Raw genomic sequence first — 19,099 nt, 5'->3', positions numbered from 1 at the left:
GCCAGTATCCAGTATTCGGGAGATAGTAGGTTCGAACCCCACTATCGGCAGCCCTGAAAATGGTTTTCCGTGGTTTCCCATTTTCACACCAGGCAAATGCTGGGGCTGTACCTTAATTAAGGCCACGGCCACTTCCTTCCCACTCCTAGCCATTTCCTGTCCTATCGTCGCTGTAAGACCTATCTGTGTCGGTGCGACGTAAAGCAACTAGCAAAAACAAAAAAAAAACAAAAAACAAAAAAAAACTTTACAATGGCGAAAAATGAAAGTATCCTCCTATTCAATACATCATATATTCCGTCATTAGACGGAGTAAACAAGTTCAGACATGTTTCGGCTCGTTTGAGCCATCTTCAGTGAAAAAATTAGGGGGTTGGAATAATTTACATAATATGAGTTGAAAAAATGCTAAAAAACATAATGAAAGCGCAAATGAAAAAACAAACAAAAGAGAGCCTAGACGGAAACAAAATAGCACAAATATACAATATTTACATCAATATGCAGAGCAAAAAACAACTTATTGTGACAAAATTCAGTGAAACAGGTGTTAATTTGAAATAATAATTGATACTAAAAACTGCGTTAACCTAAGAAACAAGGGAATGAGAAAACAAATGATAAATAATAAAAAAAAAAAGAAAACTGTAATGCCACATATATGGGCAAAACAAAACTTAATTTCCATACCAGATACAAAGAATACAAAATGGACAAGCATTACTCGCATACTTTTTAGTGATAGATGGACACCTTAGTGCTGAATCGGTTGACCTCGCCAATCTTCAAGATTCGTATTGGCGACCTTTGAAACACAAACTATGAATCGCTTATGCATTGCTGTACGACATCTGGAATACACTTTACGTACTAGTACTGTTGTTGTTTACACAGCAAAGCCAAACTATAGAATTTATACTAGGAACAAGATTCGCACCAAGAAATATTATATTATGTTATATAATGTGTGTGTGACACGGTTGTTGGCTTAAGATAATAAAGGTTTAGAAAATTCATATCGTTTGATTATATTATCAATTCAATTCAGATTTCATTTCCATTCAGTTGGCAGTATTGCCAGAACCGGGAGAGGTCCCTCCTTACTCCTTACCCCCATACACAAATCTATCACTAAAAAGTGTGCAAGTAATAAATGTGGTAGAAGTTTCTCCTTTCTGTGATCTGCATATCAGAACTTGAGAAGGCACAGGCAGAGATTACTAACATGCCCCGTCAGACATGTACCGGTACTAAAGTTATGTAAAATTTCTTCAAAATAAATCACCAATTCAATAATTAATCAGCAGATACAACATGTTTGTTTACTAATGTGATTGGTGGAACATTTTATCACACATAGGAAATGCATACAGGAATTTTAACTCAAATTACTCAGGACAGACATCTCCAGTGTTTTTAAGATGATTTTATCATTGTGTATTGTTTTTACAATAATTTTTAGTAATGTATGTCCAATCATCATCATCATCATCATCATCATCATCATCATCATCCTAAACCATCTCCAGTTTCCCGGGTGTGGTATATGAGCCTCCTCCATCTCATCCTGTCCTTGTACCATTCTTCCTCCACCAACTTGTCCCAATCATGACCTCTCAGCAGTACATCGCTCTTAACTAAATCTATCCATTTCCTTCGTAGCCTTCCCATGGGTCGTCTTCCTTCTACCTTTCTGTCAAATTCCTTCCTTGCAGTTCTGTTTACTGGCATCCTCTTCATGTGACCAAACCACTTCAGTCTTGATATCTGAATCTTATTGAGGAGAGAATCATCTATTTTGTTTGAGGACTCTCAGCTAGATGTAAAAGGACACTACTAGCCTATTTTTTAATATGTTCTTGGGTTACGTTATCATAAAATTTTGTATAAGGACTTGTTAACTAACATTTAAATTAATATTATGTCTAATTTAGCTTCTAAATCTGTAGTTATTCAGCTCAAGAAGGACTAAATTAGGGTCAAAATATGTCCTGTTAACACACTGGTGATGGGCACCAAGAATTCTTACAGTTTCTCAGCTGACCGTATGTGACGAGCTACGAGAATTCTCGTTTTTATGGACCTTGTGTTTCCTTGATTGGTGCTACAATCTGGTGGCAAAATTATAAGTTTTAAATGGTGCAGTCATGGAATAAATAGCATAAGGCAACTATTGCTCCATCATCTTTTCTTTAAACCTTCGTAACAAAATAATATCGGAAATGTCGAGCTATTCCTTGGAGTTTCAGTGCAGCTGTCAACATGCAGTTGCTAACAGGTATAGATATTTGTGATGAATTATGTGCAGACCGGTTATCAGATATACTTATGGTTATCACATGTACCTAAGGACAGTGAATTAGATATTTCTAATTATGTAAATGATTCTGACAGTGATTTTGACCCTTCTATGTCAAATCATGGACAACAATTTTGTATGTTGGAATACAACAGGGACTCGGATGCACACAAGTATAGTACAGATAGCACTTGTCACAGTCAGTGGCTTCTCAAAAGACAATTTAGTTCGTTATTTAGGAGTTTGAGGTCAATGTCTAGAATACTTTTCGTGTTACATGAATGTGAGTGAGCAGTGTAAATTTGTCCTTGCAGGCTTGAACTATCCGATCAACAGGGGATAGCAGCCTCTGGTCGGTCCCGGTCACCAATGTGTTAAATATCATATGACGTATTATTGAATTGGTGGATTGACTTTGTGATTTCTTTTGAAGAAACTTGACGTAACTTAAACATAAGTCAGTACAGACCAAATCATGAAATTTATCGCAGACATGTACTGTTAAAAGATAGCAAACTGAAATGTGAATGTTTTCAAAACTGGCACCATGCCAGCAGGATGCAGTAACCAGTAGGTCAACAAACATGGGCCACAATATATGGGAGGCTCAGAGAAAAAAACCTAATAACTCAAGCCAAAACCACAATATGAGTCAAGCTGACTCCAACGACCCCAGAAATTAAAAGAGATTGAAGAAAGTTTTTAAGTATTGGAGAGGCAATTGGTAGGTAAAATGGGTCCATCTATTCAATACCATACTTTAAAACATGTAACTATATTTGGTCAAAAATCAGTCATATTGTCAGATTAATCTCCGACAGAGATACAACGTTGTGCCTTGGTTTTGAATTGGTGAGTTATTGTGTGGAGTCCATTCTTGACTAGACTGATTTTAACAAATAATTTATGTACACTCGTAAGTCATTGAGGGGGACATCCATAGTTATTGCTGAAATAGATAGTGGCCCAGGAGGTGCTCTGTCGATACAGATCAGGCCGATGTCCCCCCTCCCCCCACTCTCTCATTCCAAGCAGTATATTGGCATCAGTCTCCCTTGGAACTGTGTGGAAGTTGGAAAGCATCCAAAACTGATCCCATGTACATGTAACTGATCTTTGACCAAATATAGTTACACGTTTCATTAGTGTGCTATTGAATAGGTGGACCCACTTTACCCACCAATAATTATAACCACTGTCAATACGGATCACAATTAAATTGTTATTGTATTGGAGAGGAACAAATAAGCTTCAAACCAGTTGATATAGAGTGAGAGGACATGAAAAGAAATACAATGACAGGTCAGCCTGGAAAGAGTAAGCAACAGAAAGAGAAGACGAGGACAAGCATGGAAACACAAAAGGACAAGAATAATCTCAACATCTTCATACTCTCCCAGTTCTACATCCATTTCTTTTCAGCCCTCACAGAGGCTAGTCCTCCTTACGTCCTTTTCCCCACACTGACCTGTCATTGTGTTCATCCTACTACATGAGTTTCTCTCATCGCGCGCCCAGCTTACCTGCCTCCCGTCGATTCATCGCTTGCAGTTACACAGCACAGCGAAAGCACGGGAATGTCCGTACTTTGCAGTTCAGGCCCATGCTTAGAACGTCGCTGCAACTGTTCTCAAGTTTTGAAGTGTTACTTCGGGGTATAATTCTCATAATGCCTCCACATATGTACATGGTAGAGGAAAGGGTATTTATGTACGATAATTATGTGAAAACAGAGTCTTGCAGGAAAGTCGTTATGCAAATTGTAACACAATTTCCAGGTTACGCCCCTACATAAAGACACCCTGTGAAAACTCGTAAACAAATTGAGAGGGACTGGCTCTTTACTCGATAAGAAGCGAAGTGTTAAAAACCGTGTATTTAATGAGGAAAAAGTAAATGAAATCACAGAAAGATTAGAACATACACCTACAAACTCCCTAAGACGACTTGGAGAAGAAGCCGTAGTTTCAAAAAGCTCAGCATGGTGGGCTACGAAAATTTAAAACTGATGAACTTACCAATGCGAATTGGAGTTTCCTAAGATGATGCCAGAAATTTGCGGATGCAGGAGAACATAGGGTACAAACTTATTTACTTAATTCTTAATTACTAATATTCTTAATTCTTATTTTTTAAATTTTAATTGTTATATCATGTCGTGCTCAGATAAAGTGAGCGAACTGCTGTCCTCATTGCTATGCTGGGGAGCAGGAAGTGATGAGTTAACAGGAGGCAGATAAGCCGGGCGCGCCTGCCGGCAAACCGATGAAAGAAACTATATGTGTTCTTTTTCATATCTTTATCACTTCTACAAATGATTTAAAGAAAATGTTTATTATCAGTTCCTAACTTGCAAAAATAAAACAAACTGAAGAAAGTTTCTACTATTAATTCCTCAATGGCTTGTATTTGATTTAAGAAAATGTATACAAGGTCTATAAAAACTCAAGAGCACAACTTCAGGAAGAGATTCCTCATCCAGAGAGAAGAATGAAAGGGTAATGTTGGTGTAATCTGACACTCCCAGCACTGTTACACCGAGTACATCTGTAACATATCAGACTTCCTCCTGGCTGGATACAGGCCTCTGTTCATCGTCGCATTGAGCACTGCACACGATCAGAAATGTCCGTAGGCTGCCTCTACGTGTGCACAGAGAGTTGCTTCATCAGCAATATCAGTGGCATACATGTGTAGTTTGGGAGACTGTGGTGACCAAGCAACTGGCCCACTTCTATGTACCCAGCACAGGTGCCTATGGTCACACAGACTGAAATGTGCTTGAACACCATCATACAGCTGCCAACGAGATTCTAGTGGCATGAAGTTCAAATAATAAAGCAATGTAGTATGCAAGAAATCCATGTAGGTCCAGTAAGCCTGTCCGGAAGAACGTAGGGTCCCAACATGCAATCACCGATAATGCCTGCCCAGATATTAATGGAAAACCTCCATTGGTCATCGACTGGAAAATTGCACAGGGATGTGTATCCACACACATGCTTGTTATGAAAATACTAGACTCCACCCTTTATGGATGTCAAGTTAGGTACCATGTTGCACTGTCCCAGGAACCACCGTCTTGCAGGATAATCCGTAGGAGACAAGACTTGCTAGTTGCTTTACGTCGCACCGACACAGATAGGTCTTATGGCGACGATAGGACAGAGAAGGGCTGGGAGTAGGAAGGAAGCGGCCATGGCCTTAATTAAGGTATAGCCCCAGCATTTGCCTGGTGTGAAAATGGGAAACCACAGAAAACCATCTTCAGGGCTGCCGACAGTGGGGTTCGAACTTACTATCTGACAAGACTTGTACAAGCTATAGATGATATAGTAGCAATTTCCAGATCGTCATGTGCAGCACATTCCCGCCCAGGACAAACCACCTTGTGCTGACTCCAAGACTTTGCTTCACAGTGTAGAGTACATCATCCTCTTTCTTGGCCATGCTAAACTCCCGTGTTCGCAGAGATAGCAACGGATTCCTTCAAATATCTTCTGGTTTGGCATTCTCCTCATTGGGTAGTTATTAAAATCACGGGAATAGAACCAGCTTTTGGGCGGTTAGGCCATGTGCATTTGCAGAGTTTCGCCCAAAAAGCTGATTCTATTCCCGTGATTTTAAGATCTGTGGCCGTGAAAGCCATTTTTGAAATGGTATCTCCATGGGGAGTACATATTTTTGAAAATGGAGAATTCACTTCTCCTTTAGCAGGTTAGCAATCCCTTGCATGTTATAAATCTCATTCCGTATTGACGGTTATCACTTTACAAATAAAAAGTATTTATAAGATCCTCCTTTTCAATACAAAACAAACCATCTTTTAGACGGAACAACATCTATACATGTTTCAGCCTAATCTCAAGGCCATCTTCAGTAGAAGATCAATTATTACATTACATAAACAAATTAAAAATATTGATGAAGTAAAACACAATGATCATAACTGTTAAAGTAAAAAGCATATTGAGGTAAAAAATCATCTTGTCTGAAAGGCTGCTTAGCTTGACAATAAAACTTGCTGATTCTTTAAAATGAAACACTGTGTTGTACAGCGTAGTGAGACTGTCAAAAATGTGGTTAATAAGTATGCAACATCTGTAATGGAAAAATGAGTGGATGAAAACAAATCAAAATATTCAAGCTAAACAGCCTTTCAGACGAGAGGACTTTTTACCTCAATATGTTTTTTACTTTAACAATCATGATCATTGTATTTTACTTCATCAATATTTTTAATTTGTTTATGTAATGTAATAATTGATCTACTGAAGATGGCCTTGAGATTAGGCCGAAACATGTATAGACATTGTCCCATCTAAGAGATGGTTTGTTTTGTATTGAAAAAGAGGATCTTATAAATACTTTTTATTGGTAAAGTTAGCAATCCCTCCTTGCTAACACAGCAGGACCATGCAGTTGGACTGCCACTGCTAAGCAGAGTCTTGGAGGAGCATGCGAATCCAACTGATGAGCCAAAATGGCACGTCTGGGTAAAACTCTGCAAATGCACATGGCCTAACCACCCAAAAGCTGGTTCTATGCGGCCGTGAAAGCCATTTTTGAAACATTGGGTAATGTTCCTGATGCACACAATGCACCTCCATTTGGTAAACCATACATGTAATGCATGTTTGCGAGTTCTTCATTTCTGTACATTACCACTTCACAGCAGACATCAAACCATACTTTAAAAACCAGAGACAACAGACTTGATGTACACCTATCGAATACGGTTGCTGCTTACATATAGCCGACAGGATATCGAGTGTACGTGTCTGGAGGTATTCAGGCTCCCATCAACACGACTACATTTGTAACAACTGTAACCCATGTCGGCGTGCACTCTGTAAATACAGTGAAACCTCATTAGTGTGTTCCTCCTCATTAACACTTATTCCTGCTTAGCATATCGTAAATTCAAAGTCCCGGTTCTCATTGTATTAATTCTATATAAAAATACCTCATGAATCGCATCACGAATTTTCACTATTACTGCTTAGTACGATTACATTTTTTCTAGCCCTGAAAATGTTATATGTCATCCCTTGTGAAAGAAACGTGATTTTCAACTCAAGTAAGAGCCGTCACCACAGTTATGTGATTAAAGGAAAAGGCCTTGAATTCCTGAACTTAACAGGATAAGTTGCACCTTCAGGGGCAAGCCATTAGCCTCATGAATGTTCAGTTTTGCTTGTCGGTTAGCAGCGAGATTGCTGAATAACACAGTGAGCTTATTTGTGCTTGTATTTCTCATTCCATTAAGAAGTTAGAAATTTATTTTGCGTTGATTGATACAGTGTGGCAAATATTTGACACATGTTATGGTAGTCTATATCTGTATTAGGAACATAAATGTGTGAAATTGACTAGCGTGGTGCATATTTGTCTTGTGATAGCCTAGTTACGAATACGGAAAAATCGTAAAATTCCTTACAAATGAAGACAAAATTAAAATCTGTAAGAAAGTGGACTGGTGTCCGCATCTTAAAGCGCACAGAGGTCGCAAAATGTTGAACTTGCACCTTCGAGTTTTGAATCGATCACTCGAGTTGGTCAAAGTATATTCAAAATGGCGGCGAAAGTCATTCTTCCTGGTCGCATATGGTCGAGTGTAACCTCTAATTCGTTGTCTAAGAGAGTGACCAGAAAATAATATTTAATAACTGACTGCTCTGAAATAAAAGGCTTCTACTAACATTTGTTTTAGAAAGAGTGTGATTTGCAATAATACTCGGATATTTTTATTGGCCCCCATGCAAATGTTTGTTGTTTGGTGTTTTTTACACCTATCAGTGCACTATGTTATTTTATAAGCCCCAGTGGAAAAGGTTTTCATATTTGTTCTCTCATGTTTTTCACACCTTTTAATACTTTTCTTTCATCATAAGAAATGGTACCCATGGATATACGGCGTAAAATGCCCTCATGTCCGAAAAAATTGCATCTAGTGTTTCCATATCCCCCCTGTTGGATAGTTATTATTCACATGTTCAGTAGTATGTTTTCTCGCTTAAGATGCTCATTTTTGTTGTCCCCTGCAAAATCGTCTTAACGAGGTTTTACTGCATATGCTTGGATAAATCTGTAATCATGCATTTCCCAACCCATGTTGTCAAACCCTTCTCTTCTTCTCACTATACAAGGAATATCTTCCTGAATTTGTTGATGAGGTTTGGTACACCCTATATGAAGTAAGTATCATGTCCTTGAAAGTATTTAAGTTCCAAAACTTACCATTAGGATCCTGAATGATGAAATGTTTTCCCACCACAGGCAGGCGGACATAGCGCCAGACAGGACGACTGAGAGGATTATAGAGCGTGACCACAAAGTTAGACGATTCTTCCGACTCCTGACACTGACTGATGTTGAGCAACAAGCACGTCGTCATGCTGACGTGAGGAGGAGAGTTGAACGTCAAGGCTCGGTTATGAAGTAGCTTGCTGCAAACAGGAACAAATTGGTTAGAGCTATATTAATACCTGTCACTAACAACAGTACTACTATCTAGCGGAGATGAGTGGCAACAGTACACCCAACCTCTTCCTATGAACAAATACTTGCCCCAATTAGTCCTCCTGAATGCTAACTTTACCTTTTTATTTTTAAACTCCACTGAAGCTCATTGATCTACTAATGTAATTCCAAGCCATCCCACCACTGGCAGCCCGTGTTTAAACACAATAAAGACCGAAGTAATGGACATAAGCGAACATGACATTCAACCTGTCAACTTGACAGTAACTGGAGCAAGACCAACGCTTTAAGTAGCTCAGCTGTGTACCAGATCATAGGTGAAATAACACTCTTGAAATTAGGCAAGGACTGCATTCAAGGAAATGAGTAAAATCTCCATATATTCTGTGTCTTACTTTATGGATTTGAGACATAACAGACAACACCAGCAAAACGCAGCAAAAACCCTTCAAGATGTGGCGTTACAGATACCTGCTAAGAATATCATGGGTTGATAGAATACACAACCCTGAGGTACACCACCACCTGAACAAAAAAAAAGCTAGAGATCATACACAACATCAAAAACAAGACACTACAGTCGTTTGGCCATATCATTCAAAATGATAAGCACAGACTCCTTCAGCTTACAAGTTAAGAGTGAAGAAAGGAGAAGCATCAGAGTAAGGAGAATATCTTGGCTATGGAATGTTTGAAACTGGTATGACCTCAGTACCCCCACGCTTTTTCCAACTTGCTGAGAACAAGAACCAGAACCAGATTGCCCTGATGACAGCTAACATCTGATTTGGATATGGTACAAGAAGAAGAAACAACACGCTTGAGTTTCATATTAGCAACTTCAATATTTTATTGTAAGAAATATGCTGTGAAATCAAATATGAATGCAACTTTGTGATAAAAATCTTGAGGAGGTTGTCCGTATGTTGAGCATAATTGATGTTGATGGACTGAGTTGTTCAAAAACGTGCAACAATCAATTTATAGGTAGAATAAAAATACAAAAAATACAGGACATGGTTGTGCTGCAGATTTGAAAATTTGAATCTGAGCAGCTGTCTATCCATATGAAATAAAAATAAATATGAGATCTACAACCCTGATGCCATTTTAGTACTTGGGCTGCTGATTCATACAGCAAGTGGAGCCTGTTATGAGAAGATAAACCTCAAGAAGTTGGTCATGTGTCACGAATATTCTCATTGAGCGGAAAAGAATCAACTCTCCTACTGTATTTGGCCAGGGAATTACTTATGCAGTACTCCACCAACAACCATGTAGTCCTATCAAATGTTTCATCTATAACTTGAATGTTCAACATTTTTGAACAATTCAATCCATCAACATCAATTATGCTCAATATATGGACAGACTCCTCAAGATTTTTATTACAAAGTTACACTCACTTTTGATTTTTTTAAGAACAAGACATCATACATCATTTTTATCTATAAAGTGAACATATTTTTCACTGTGTATGTGTACCAATATCCATGTGACAACTTTGACAAAGTCTGTTAAACATGTGTCGACTGATGATGTTCTGCTAGGGATGAAATATCTATCAATTTTAATATTGCCCATTAATAAATACTCAAATTGTACTGTAAAGGTAGAATATGTGATTAGGATCGTGAAAGTGATCCTCAGGCTGGTAATGGGGTTTGAACCCACTATCTCCTGAATGTAAGGTGATATCTATGTGACCAAAACCGTGCAGCCACTTGCTCGGTGTAATGGTTCTTTGCTGATTCTCTCATGAATAATGACAACATGACACTGATTTATCAGTTGGTGGATGTACAGAGAACTGTAATGATTTTTATTATTACAGACACCATATGAATTATTTAGTGCCTCAATTATTATCTATCTTACCAATCTATCTCATCGCTGTTGTTAAAAATAAGTCAGCACAGGTGATTTTGCAACTGAGATTTTATCTCAGCAGTGAAAACGTTAACCCTTTCACTGCTGCAGCAGTTGAGAGGGAGCTGTGCCGCATACCCGGTCGACTGCTGTAGAAGTAATACCAATATAAATGGTCCGTTATTGGACATTATAAATTTTCCAGCTAACTCATTCCTGGTTGCCAGCGTTTCGCCCTCGTGTGCTAGGGTGGGCTCATCAGTTGGTACCTAGCACACCTACCAATACGCTGGCTAGTGCATACTGTGGAGGCCACTGCGTAGGCTAACTGGAGCCACCGGCAGTGCCAATGCACTAAGAGACTTTGTCTCATAACTAAAAATTGATGTCTGCTTGGCCATCAGATGATATAGATGTTGATTCCCATAGGGAATCTGAAATATTTGTCCTGAATGAGTAATTTTTAGTTATGTGACAAAGTCTCTTAGTGCATTGGCACTGCCGGTGGCTCCAGTTAGCCTACGCAGTGGCCTCCACAGTATGCACTAGCCAGCGTATTGGTAGGTGTGCTAGGTACCAACTGATGAGCCCACCCTAGCACACGAGGGTGAAGCGCTGGCAACCAGGAATGAGTTAGCTGGAAAATTTCTAATGTCCAATAACGGACCATTTATATTGGTATTATAAATTTACTCATTCAGGACAAATATTTCAGATTCCCTATGCGAATCAACATCTATATCATCATGCTGTAGAAGTCGCGTGTCCTGTTTTCCGTTTCAATATGATAGACTTAAGGGAGTTCGGCCCTGGAGGTTTCTCTTGGCTGACTTGGGAGTCTATAGTTACGGCTATGATCACCAGATGACAGGAGTAACCAGTTCGAAGATGAAAGCTTTGTGTCCGGTATGCTCCTCATTTCGTAATCTATTTTGTATTTTATCCTGTACATATATATATAAGTTAGTTTAAGTGAAGATATGTTTTATACACTAATTTTAGGACCTCAACATAATATTTTAGACATACAGTTGCAATATTGTACATACTGACATATATGCCAATTCACGTTAAGACATGCCCCATTTGTATGTGACTAAATGCACATCATCATATGACATTCCTTTGACAATGCAATTTAATCAAAGCTTCATCATATAAATATGTATTCATGGTTCAGCTGAAGATGACCTTGTATATGGGGTCGAAACCGGTCCTGTAGCTTAATATAAGCAATAAACAAGTATTGATTGGTGGAAATCCTTTCCTATTTTTAATTATGCTCCTCATTTTGCACCTACTTGCTCTGTGCTGACGTCCTTGTGCTTGTTGACTTGGCTTTCAATAGCTTTGATATTGTGAAAGGCCTGATGATGGAGGAAAGATATATTGTGGTTGCCCTCGTATTAGGTACTGACTTTGAAGAAGATGACGATGATAGTGATTTGTCACCTGATTCTGGTGACGGAACTACTTCAATCACACCTTCTACTTACTACTCCAGTTACCGCTTCGTTGTCTAAAAGGACGGTCTACTTCGATGATTTGACTGAAGATGAGGATGAACATCAGGTGGCTGACCACTGAGCAGAAAATTAAACTGATAAAAGTAGAACCTGAATCCAAAGAAACATAAGTTCGACACAGTTAATTTTGGATTGAAAAGTTAGTGGGCAATACAATGTTAAGTTTCTTTCAGATGTTTTTAACACGAGTATCATAACTTTTCTGTGCGAGAAGACGAAAGTATAGTCATAAGCATTTCACTGAATATGCATTACAAATAAAATACTTTTACACTCTGCCTGTCCTCTCCTCACATCACAAGCCAAGTGTGGACTGGTAAACGGAGCAAGACGAGTGTCCCATACAGCGTGCTCGGTGAACCACCCGCTGCTCGCGTCAGAGAGTCACGCCACCATACTCGCTACGCCGGAGTGAAAGGGTTAAGGCCATTGGTCTACCAGGACAACGACTGCCCAGATATTGGAGTATCACACGGTCTGCATGACAACATGTATGATGCTCACGTAAGAAAGATGACGGGAACAAAATATGTCTATAGGAAAGGGATGGAGAGCAAGAATACACCGCACTGTGTAAGCAGATGAGTGCATAGAATACAAATAAAAGGAACACATGGGTCCAACATTTTCAGCTTCAGCCTTCATCAGTGGAGGACGAAATAAGAATAGAGCGGACCATTGCTGAGAAGTAGATACTGTTGTGAGGTAAAGAAGGCAAGGCAAGAGAATAGGAAGAATTAAAAAAAAAAAAGGAGTATATACTATTGTTACAGTCTGGTGCTGATGTCCAACTTCAGGGGAAGGACTTGAACTGTCAACTGGTTTCATGGTGGTGGCTATAGATGGGGGCAAGAAGATCCCAGGTACTATGGTAGTACCACATTCATTTGACTAGAGTGTTAGTAGTTAAGCTGGGCATAGTCTAAATTAAAGCTCGTCAATGATGTTGAACGATGCATGGTTATGACGACCTGTCGGTGGTGCTGGGCATATGTAGATGGCAGGTCTTCGGCCCTTGTATTCAAAGGGAAAAGAGCCAGAAGTGAGTGGCAGTTGGTATGGTTCAGGGCAAGTGAGAATGTTTTTGAAGTCTGGTGGGTACTCAAATGTGACTGTGGGCTTTTTGGAAGACGATCACAGATGTGGTCTGACGATGAGAGAAGACTACAGAGTGGTTATATTTCTGTCCCCATTCACATCTGACTCCAAAAAATCATCTTTGATGGCTGCTTCACAGATTTTCCCCCATCTTCCCAACCTCTTAAGTGCTCAGATCTAGGGGAGCACCCAGTGTTAACAATAGATAACTGTTTCTTATTTCCTGTTCTCATGACCTGCCTATCTCTTCTCTCAAAACAGCACCTACTTGTCAACAATGATCACTACCATTCTTATTCTATCCTCTACTGATGAAGGCTAGAGCTGAAAATTTTGAATTCACGTGTATCCTTCATGAGTGCTCAATCCATGCATTCTTATACATCAATTTGCTGTTCTACTTTGTATCCTATTCATTCATATTAACCTCTTTTCCAGCCTAATTTACAATGAAGATATTAAACTATATCATGGAGAACTGACTATAACACAGAATACCATAATGTACTCGACTCTTCCGAAGAACTGAAACAAACCCTGTGGCTGCTACTCAACCACTTCAACATGAATAACGAACAAATAAATATTAATATATAATTATTCAGTTCCATTGAATTCAATTGAATTCATGTTTTTAGATTTCATATCAGTAGCCTATTTACAAAACGTGTGAAGAAGAAGAAACAATAAAACTTTTGTATCCACCTATTCAATACATTAAAAGCAATTATAAAATTAGGATCTCATCCTTATTTTATTGCTTAAATATTAAAACATAGGACATGTTTTGTTCATATTTTGAACATCTTCAGCTATAAATATTCTTACAAGGTTAAATGATAACATTGTTTTAGAACTTACGCTTATGGTTTGCACTTGACAAACTCATCCATCATAAGCTTTGAAAACCTCTTAAATATAAAAATGTTTCAAATAATAATAATAATAATAATATTTGTTACTACTGGTGTAACTTTTCACGTATTATATGATTATAATGATGATGCTTGTTGTTTTAAGGAGCCTAACATCGAAGGTCATCGGCCCTCACATATTATACTGTATGGAATTGGAATCTTAACACACTCTCAAAACAGCTGAGGTTATTTTATTTTATTTATTTATTAATGTTTTTCTGTACATGGCGGGGCTCAGGCTATGAAGCCTGCTATTATGCCAAACCATATAATTGTACACCTGTGTAAACAGAACATTATAACTACTTAAAATTAAAAATAAGTTTAATATAATTTAAAATTAATGTGAAATGTAATTTAACTGAAAATGTAAAGTATCATAATTTGTTTTTAACATTTTAAAATGAATTTATAGTATTTACTATTATTAAAACTATACCTCGATTTACATATTATATTATTCATCCATAAAAGAGACAAAACTGATGTGCACTGTTGATTGTAGATTATGAATTTTGTCCTACATTAAATATTTAACTTCAAATTTGTCGAATTCATAAAATGCTTGTAGTCTTGACCAGTGTAGGACAATTGTACAGACGTAAGCAGGGACTCTGTCAATTGGTGAACAAGCTTTGGTGACATTCAAATGGTAATTTCATCAAAGTTTACATAAGAAAGTCTGTTGACATATCTGTAACAGGAAAGTTATTTTCGTAAGAATATGCCGAATGATTTAAAAGTTGAAGAAACTAACATTGAAGGATCAGCATTTACCCTTTCTCATCCTGCCTGCATTTACGAACCATAAGTGTAAGTTCTAAAACAATGTTATCATTTAACCTTGTAAGAATATTTATAGCTGAAGATGTTCAAAATATGAACGAAACATGTCCTACGTTTTAATATTTAAGCAATAAAATAAAGATGAGATCCTAATTTTATAATTGCTTTTAATGTATTGAATAGGTGGATACAAAAGTTTTATTGTTTCTTCTTTAACAGACTTTCAATACGGAAAAATGAGGATAGTCTCTTGCAAATTTGTGATGTCTGCCAGAAAATAAATTTTGCCTTTTAACACCATGTTGGTCCTTAGCACCTTCTCTATCGACTTTGGTATGGATGCAAGGAGTGTTATGTTATTAGGATACACGATGATGTGCTTCAAGGTGCAGTTATTTCCATTCTGAGCAACATCAGCTATTTAAACTTAGCACTGCTGTTCTTGTATTTGATTTTGTTGATTACTGTACAACAGTAAACAAAATATTTGGTTTACGCAATCCACCCTAAGCCTGAGTGAGACTCGGAATGTTTAATGAGGTCTTGGTCGTGCGGCCGAAGCTCGAGCCCGCCTTAGGTTGTGTTCTTTGCCTTAGAAAAGTGAGCTGTTCTCAGCCTTCGTCAATCCAGAGTGTGTCTCTGAACAGTTTTCTTCAAGTATACAATCCTGTGCTGCCATCTGGTGGAAGTTCTACGTAACAGCTGCCTTACCACTCCAGGCGAAATTTGGGTAGACAGTGTTGGAATATCCACCATACAGCCCCGATCAATCACCACGAGATTTCCGTATTTTTGGCCCATAGAAGAAGGCACCTTCTACTCGGACATGTTTGCAACTGGTTCCAATTTCAGCCAAAGGAGTTTCACGGGAACTTCGTGATGGTTTTTAAGAACATTGAGAAGGCCTATGACAGTGTGCCTAGAGAGAGAATCTCAGAATGTCCAAAAGGTATAGGTGTGCCAAACTTCCTGATTGATAAAGTAAAGATGCTCTATCAAAAGTGCTTAAGCTGTGTCCAAGTAGGGGATGGAAGATCAGATTGGTTTGAAACCAAAAGAGGAGTCCAGCAGGGAAGTGCATTGTCACAACTCTTGTTCATCCCTGTTATGGATCGGATCATAAAATTCATCAAAGAACATTGCAATGAACCTAACACTCTAACATTTGCAGATGATGTTCTGATCTGGGGAAAAAATTAAGCAGAAGTATAGGAGAAACTAAATCATTGGAATGGCAAGCTTAAAGAATATGGGCTAAACATAAGTAAAAAGTCTTGAAATGACTATCAACTGGAGGGAACTCTGTTGCAGTCTGTTTCTAACTTCAAATACCTTGGAAATATCATTTCAAAAAATAACACAGTAAACCAAGAAATAATTAATATGACTCAGAAAGCTTCTCAATTTTATTTTCCAAGTGAGAAATCAACTCTGAGATGATAAAATACCCCAGAAAGCAAAAATGCCCATGTTCTATACCTACTTCAGTCCAATTCTCACACATGGACTTGAAACCTGTACCCTGCATAACAAAGCAAATAGTAAAATCCAGTGAACAGGAATTAAATTAATCAGAACACTGAACCAAAAGACCAGGAAGGACAAGATTAGAAATGAAACAAACAGGAATGAGGCTGGAATCAAAATACCTGTTCCTGAACTTTTAGGAATATGCAGGCTACAATGGTTTGGACATGTTTAGAGGATGGACAAAACAAGAACAGCAAGGAATCGATGGATAGACACAATGAAATCGGAGGTCAGCAAGAGGAATGCCAAGAGGGAGGACATAGAGGAAGAGAAACTATACTTTGACAGGAAGAAGTGACGGGCACTTGTACACCACACCTGGGTAACTGGAGGTGGAAAGTCATGGTAGTGGTGCTGGGCCTCAAATCTATATAAGCGAGGCTCGCCCCGGGAGGGACGTCAGTCGGCTGTTGGTTGGGCGATGGAGCGTCACCTTCTTATATCGCCCTTGTAATGTCACGTCCACATCATCGGGTGCGTAGGGTCCCCAGCCCACGTCGTATAGAGTGGTCCGCTATGCCTGTGACCAGGGGGCACGTCGCCTACGCACCCGCACCAACACTGGACCTTCTGCTCCGAGGCTACTGCTCCATGTTCAATCCAGATGCCGACGAGGATCCTGCACCACTTCATGACCCAGGGCACCTGTATCCCGAGGAATTGTGGCAGCGGTCTGCTCCTTGGGATATCCTCGATGACGAGGATGATTACATAAAATTAGCTTCATGGTCCGTATCGCACTTCAATAGATTCACAACTAAGTATTTATTTATTTTCCACCTAGTCGATACAATGATTGCCTAAGGCAATTTAATGGTTAAAAGTGGCATATGTTTCGTATATTATCAACATCTTCAGCCACATAACACTGTTTAGATGAAAAATACATGTAAATTGACAAAGTAATGCTTTAGAGGAAGTGTCCTTAAAATCAACATAAGATTGACACTTCCTCTAAAGCATTACAGTACTTTGTCAATTTATGTATTTTTCATCTAAACAGTGTTATGTGGCTGAAGATGTTGATAATATACGAAACATGTGCCACTTTTAACCATTAAATTGCCTTAGGCAATCAATGTTTCGACTAGGTGGGGGGGAAAACCCTTAGTTGTGATGAGGATGATGGTGACGGCCCCAGCTCCGGCATCCAGGAGGATGGTGAAGACTACGGTGACCCCGGGTCTTCGGCCGAGGATGACTTCAAGGATGGGCACCCCAGCAGCCAGGCAGACTGGAGCGGCCCCTGGTTCTGCCCTCGGCCTCCGCTGGAGACACCTCCAGACCATTGACCGGGCCAACCGCCCGAAACATCCCGCCGCCCACATCCGACACATAACAAATTAGTCGCCGTGCCACCAGTTGCAGCTGTCCTACCTGGACACGCCCCAGGGCAACTACGCCACCTAGATACTCCAGCATGGGGTCTACCTGGTGGGTGGTGGGGTTGTGGTGGTGGTGGTGGTGGTGGCAGCGGCGGTGGCGGCGGTCAATGCCTCGTGAAACAGTGGGGCAAGTGCTTGTGTAACTTCAGATATTACTTTTGAAATAAATCTTGTTGATTTTGTAGTGTGACTCCTGTTCCTTGCCATCTCTGTGTTTGTCCTGTGCCGCTAGTCTTTTACCATCTCTATTCATCTTTACAACTCCTCTGAATAAGCTTCCAGATCCTAAGATGACAGGTTCAAGTCATACAACGTCATATCTGGTGACACATTTTGTGTTTACCCAACATATTAATTTAAACTTGGCCATAGACCACCCAAGAGAGATCTGGTTTACTCTGCCATCTGGTAGAGCAAACTGGAACATCAAAATTGGCATGTAGCAGACTAGATTTCTTCAAATTAAAATGCCTGCAAATGGTAGCTGAGGCCATATGGTTTTATTTATTTTTGTTTCCATGCTAAAAGATTTTGTGCACAGGCATATTCCGTGGGGGCAAAAAAAGTAGATCCTGGTGCACAATAAAATCTCACGGCAATATGAGACTTGCGATGGGAGCAGGATTGTGAACTACTGGCTGGAATGAATGTTCAGTGAGTTTATCTCATCGCTTGGCCGACAGGCGCACCCAGCTTATCTGCCTCCCATTGACTCGCCACTCCCCGCTCCGCAGTATAGCAATAAGGACAGCACTTCGCTCACTTTATCCGTGCATGATATGAGATGACAATTAAAATTAAGAATTATGAAAATAAGAATTACGAAAATTAATAATTAAGAATTAAGAAAAGAATGTCATACCTTATGACAGGAGATATTGGAAATGTTTTCCTCCTGCATCCACACATTTCTGGCATCGTCTTAGGAACTCCAATTCACACACATAAATTTGTCTTCAATTTTCAATTTTAACATTTCAGTAGCCCACCATGTTGAGCTCTTCGAAACCCTGGCTTCTTCTCCAAGTCTTCTTAGGGATTTTATAGGCATATGTTCCAATCTTTCTGCAATTTCATTTATTTTTTCCTCATTAAGTACGTTTTTTTAACACTTTGCATCTTATCTAGTAAAGAACCAATTCCTCTCAATTTACTTACAAGTTTCCACACGGTCTCTTCATGTGGAGGGCCTACACTTGGAAATTG

At 39.1% G+C, this 19,099-nt stretch overlaps 1 protein-coding gene across 1 annotated transcript in view; it reads right to left on the bottom strand.

Moving 5' to 3' along the window:
• LOC136883302 (lysosomal alpha-mannosidase) overlaps positions 1 to 19,099 on the bottom strand; it is a 220,842-nt gene that overhangs the window by 70,066 nt on the left and 131,677 nt on the right. The window contains exon 10 of the mRNA XM_067155536.2: positions 8,540 to 8,748. Within this exon, the coding sequence (XP_067011637.2) occupies positions 8,540 to 8,748 (209 nt within the window). The remainder of the gene's footprint in view (positions 1 to 8,539; positions 8,749 to 19,099) is intronic.

The sequence above is a fragment of the Anabrus simplex genome, chromosome 11, assembly GCF_040414725.1.
Source record: "Anabrus simplex isolate iqAnaSimp1 chromosome 11, ASM4041472v1, whole genome shotgun sequence".
Taxonomy (NCBI): Eukaryota; Metazoa; Arthropoda; class Insecta; order Orthoptera; family Tettigoniidae; genus Anabrus; species Anabrus simplex.
The sequence above is the reverse complement of the archived record's forward strand: the minus strand, read 5'-3'. Positions and strand labels throughout refer to the sequence as shown.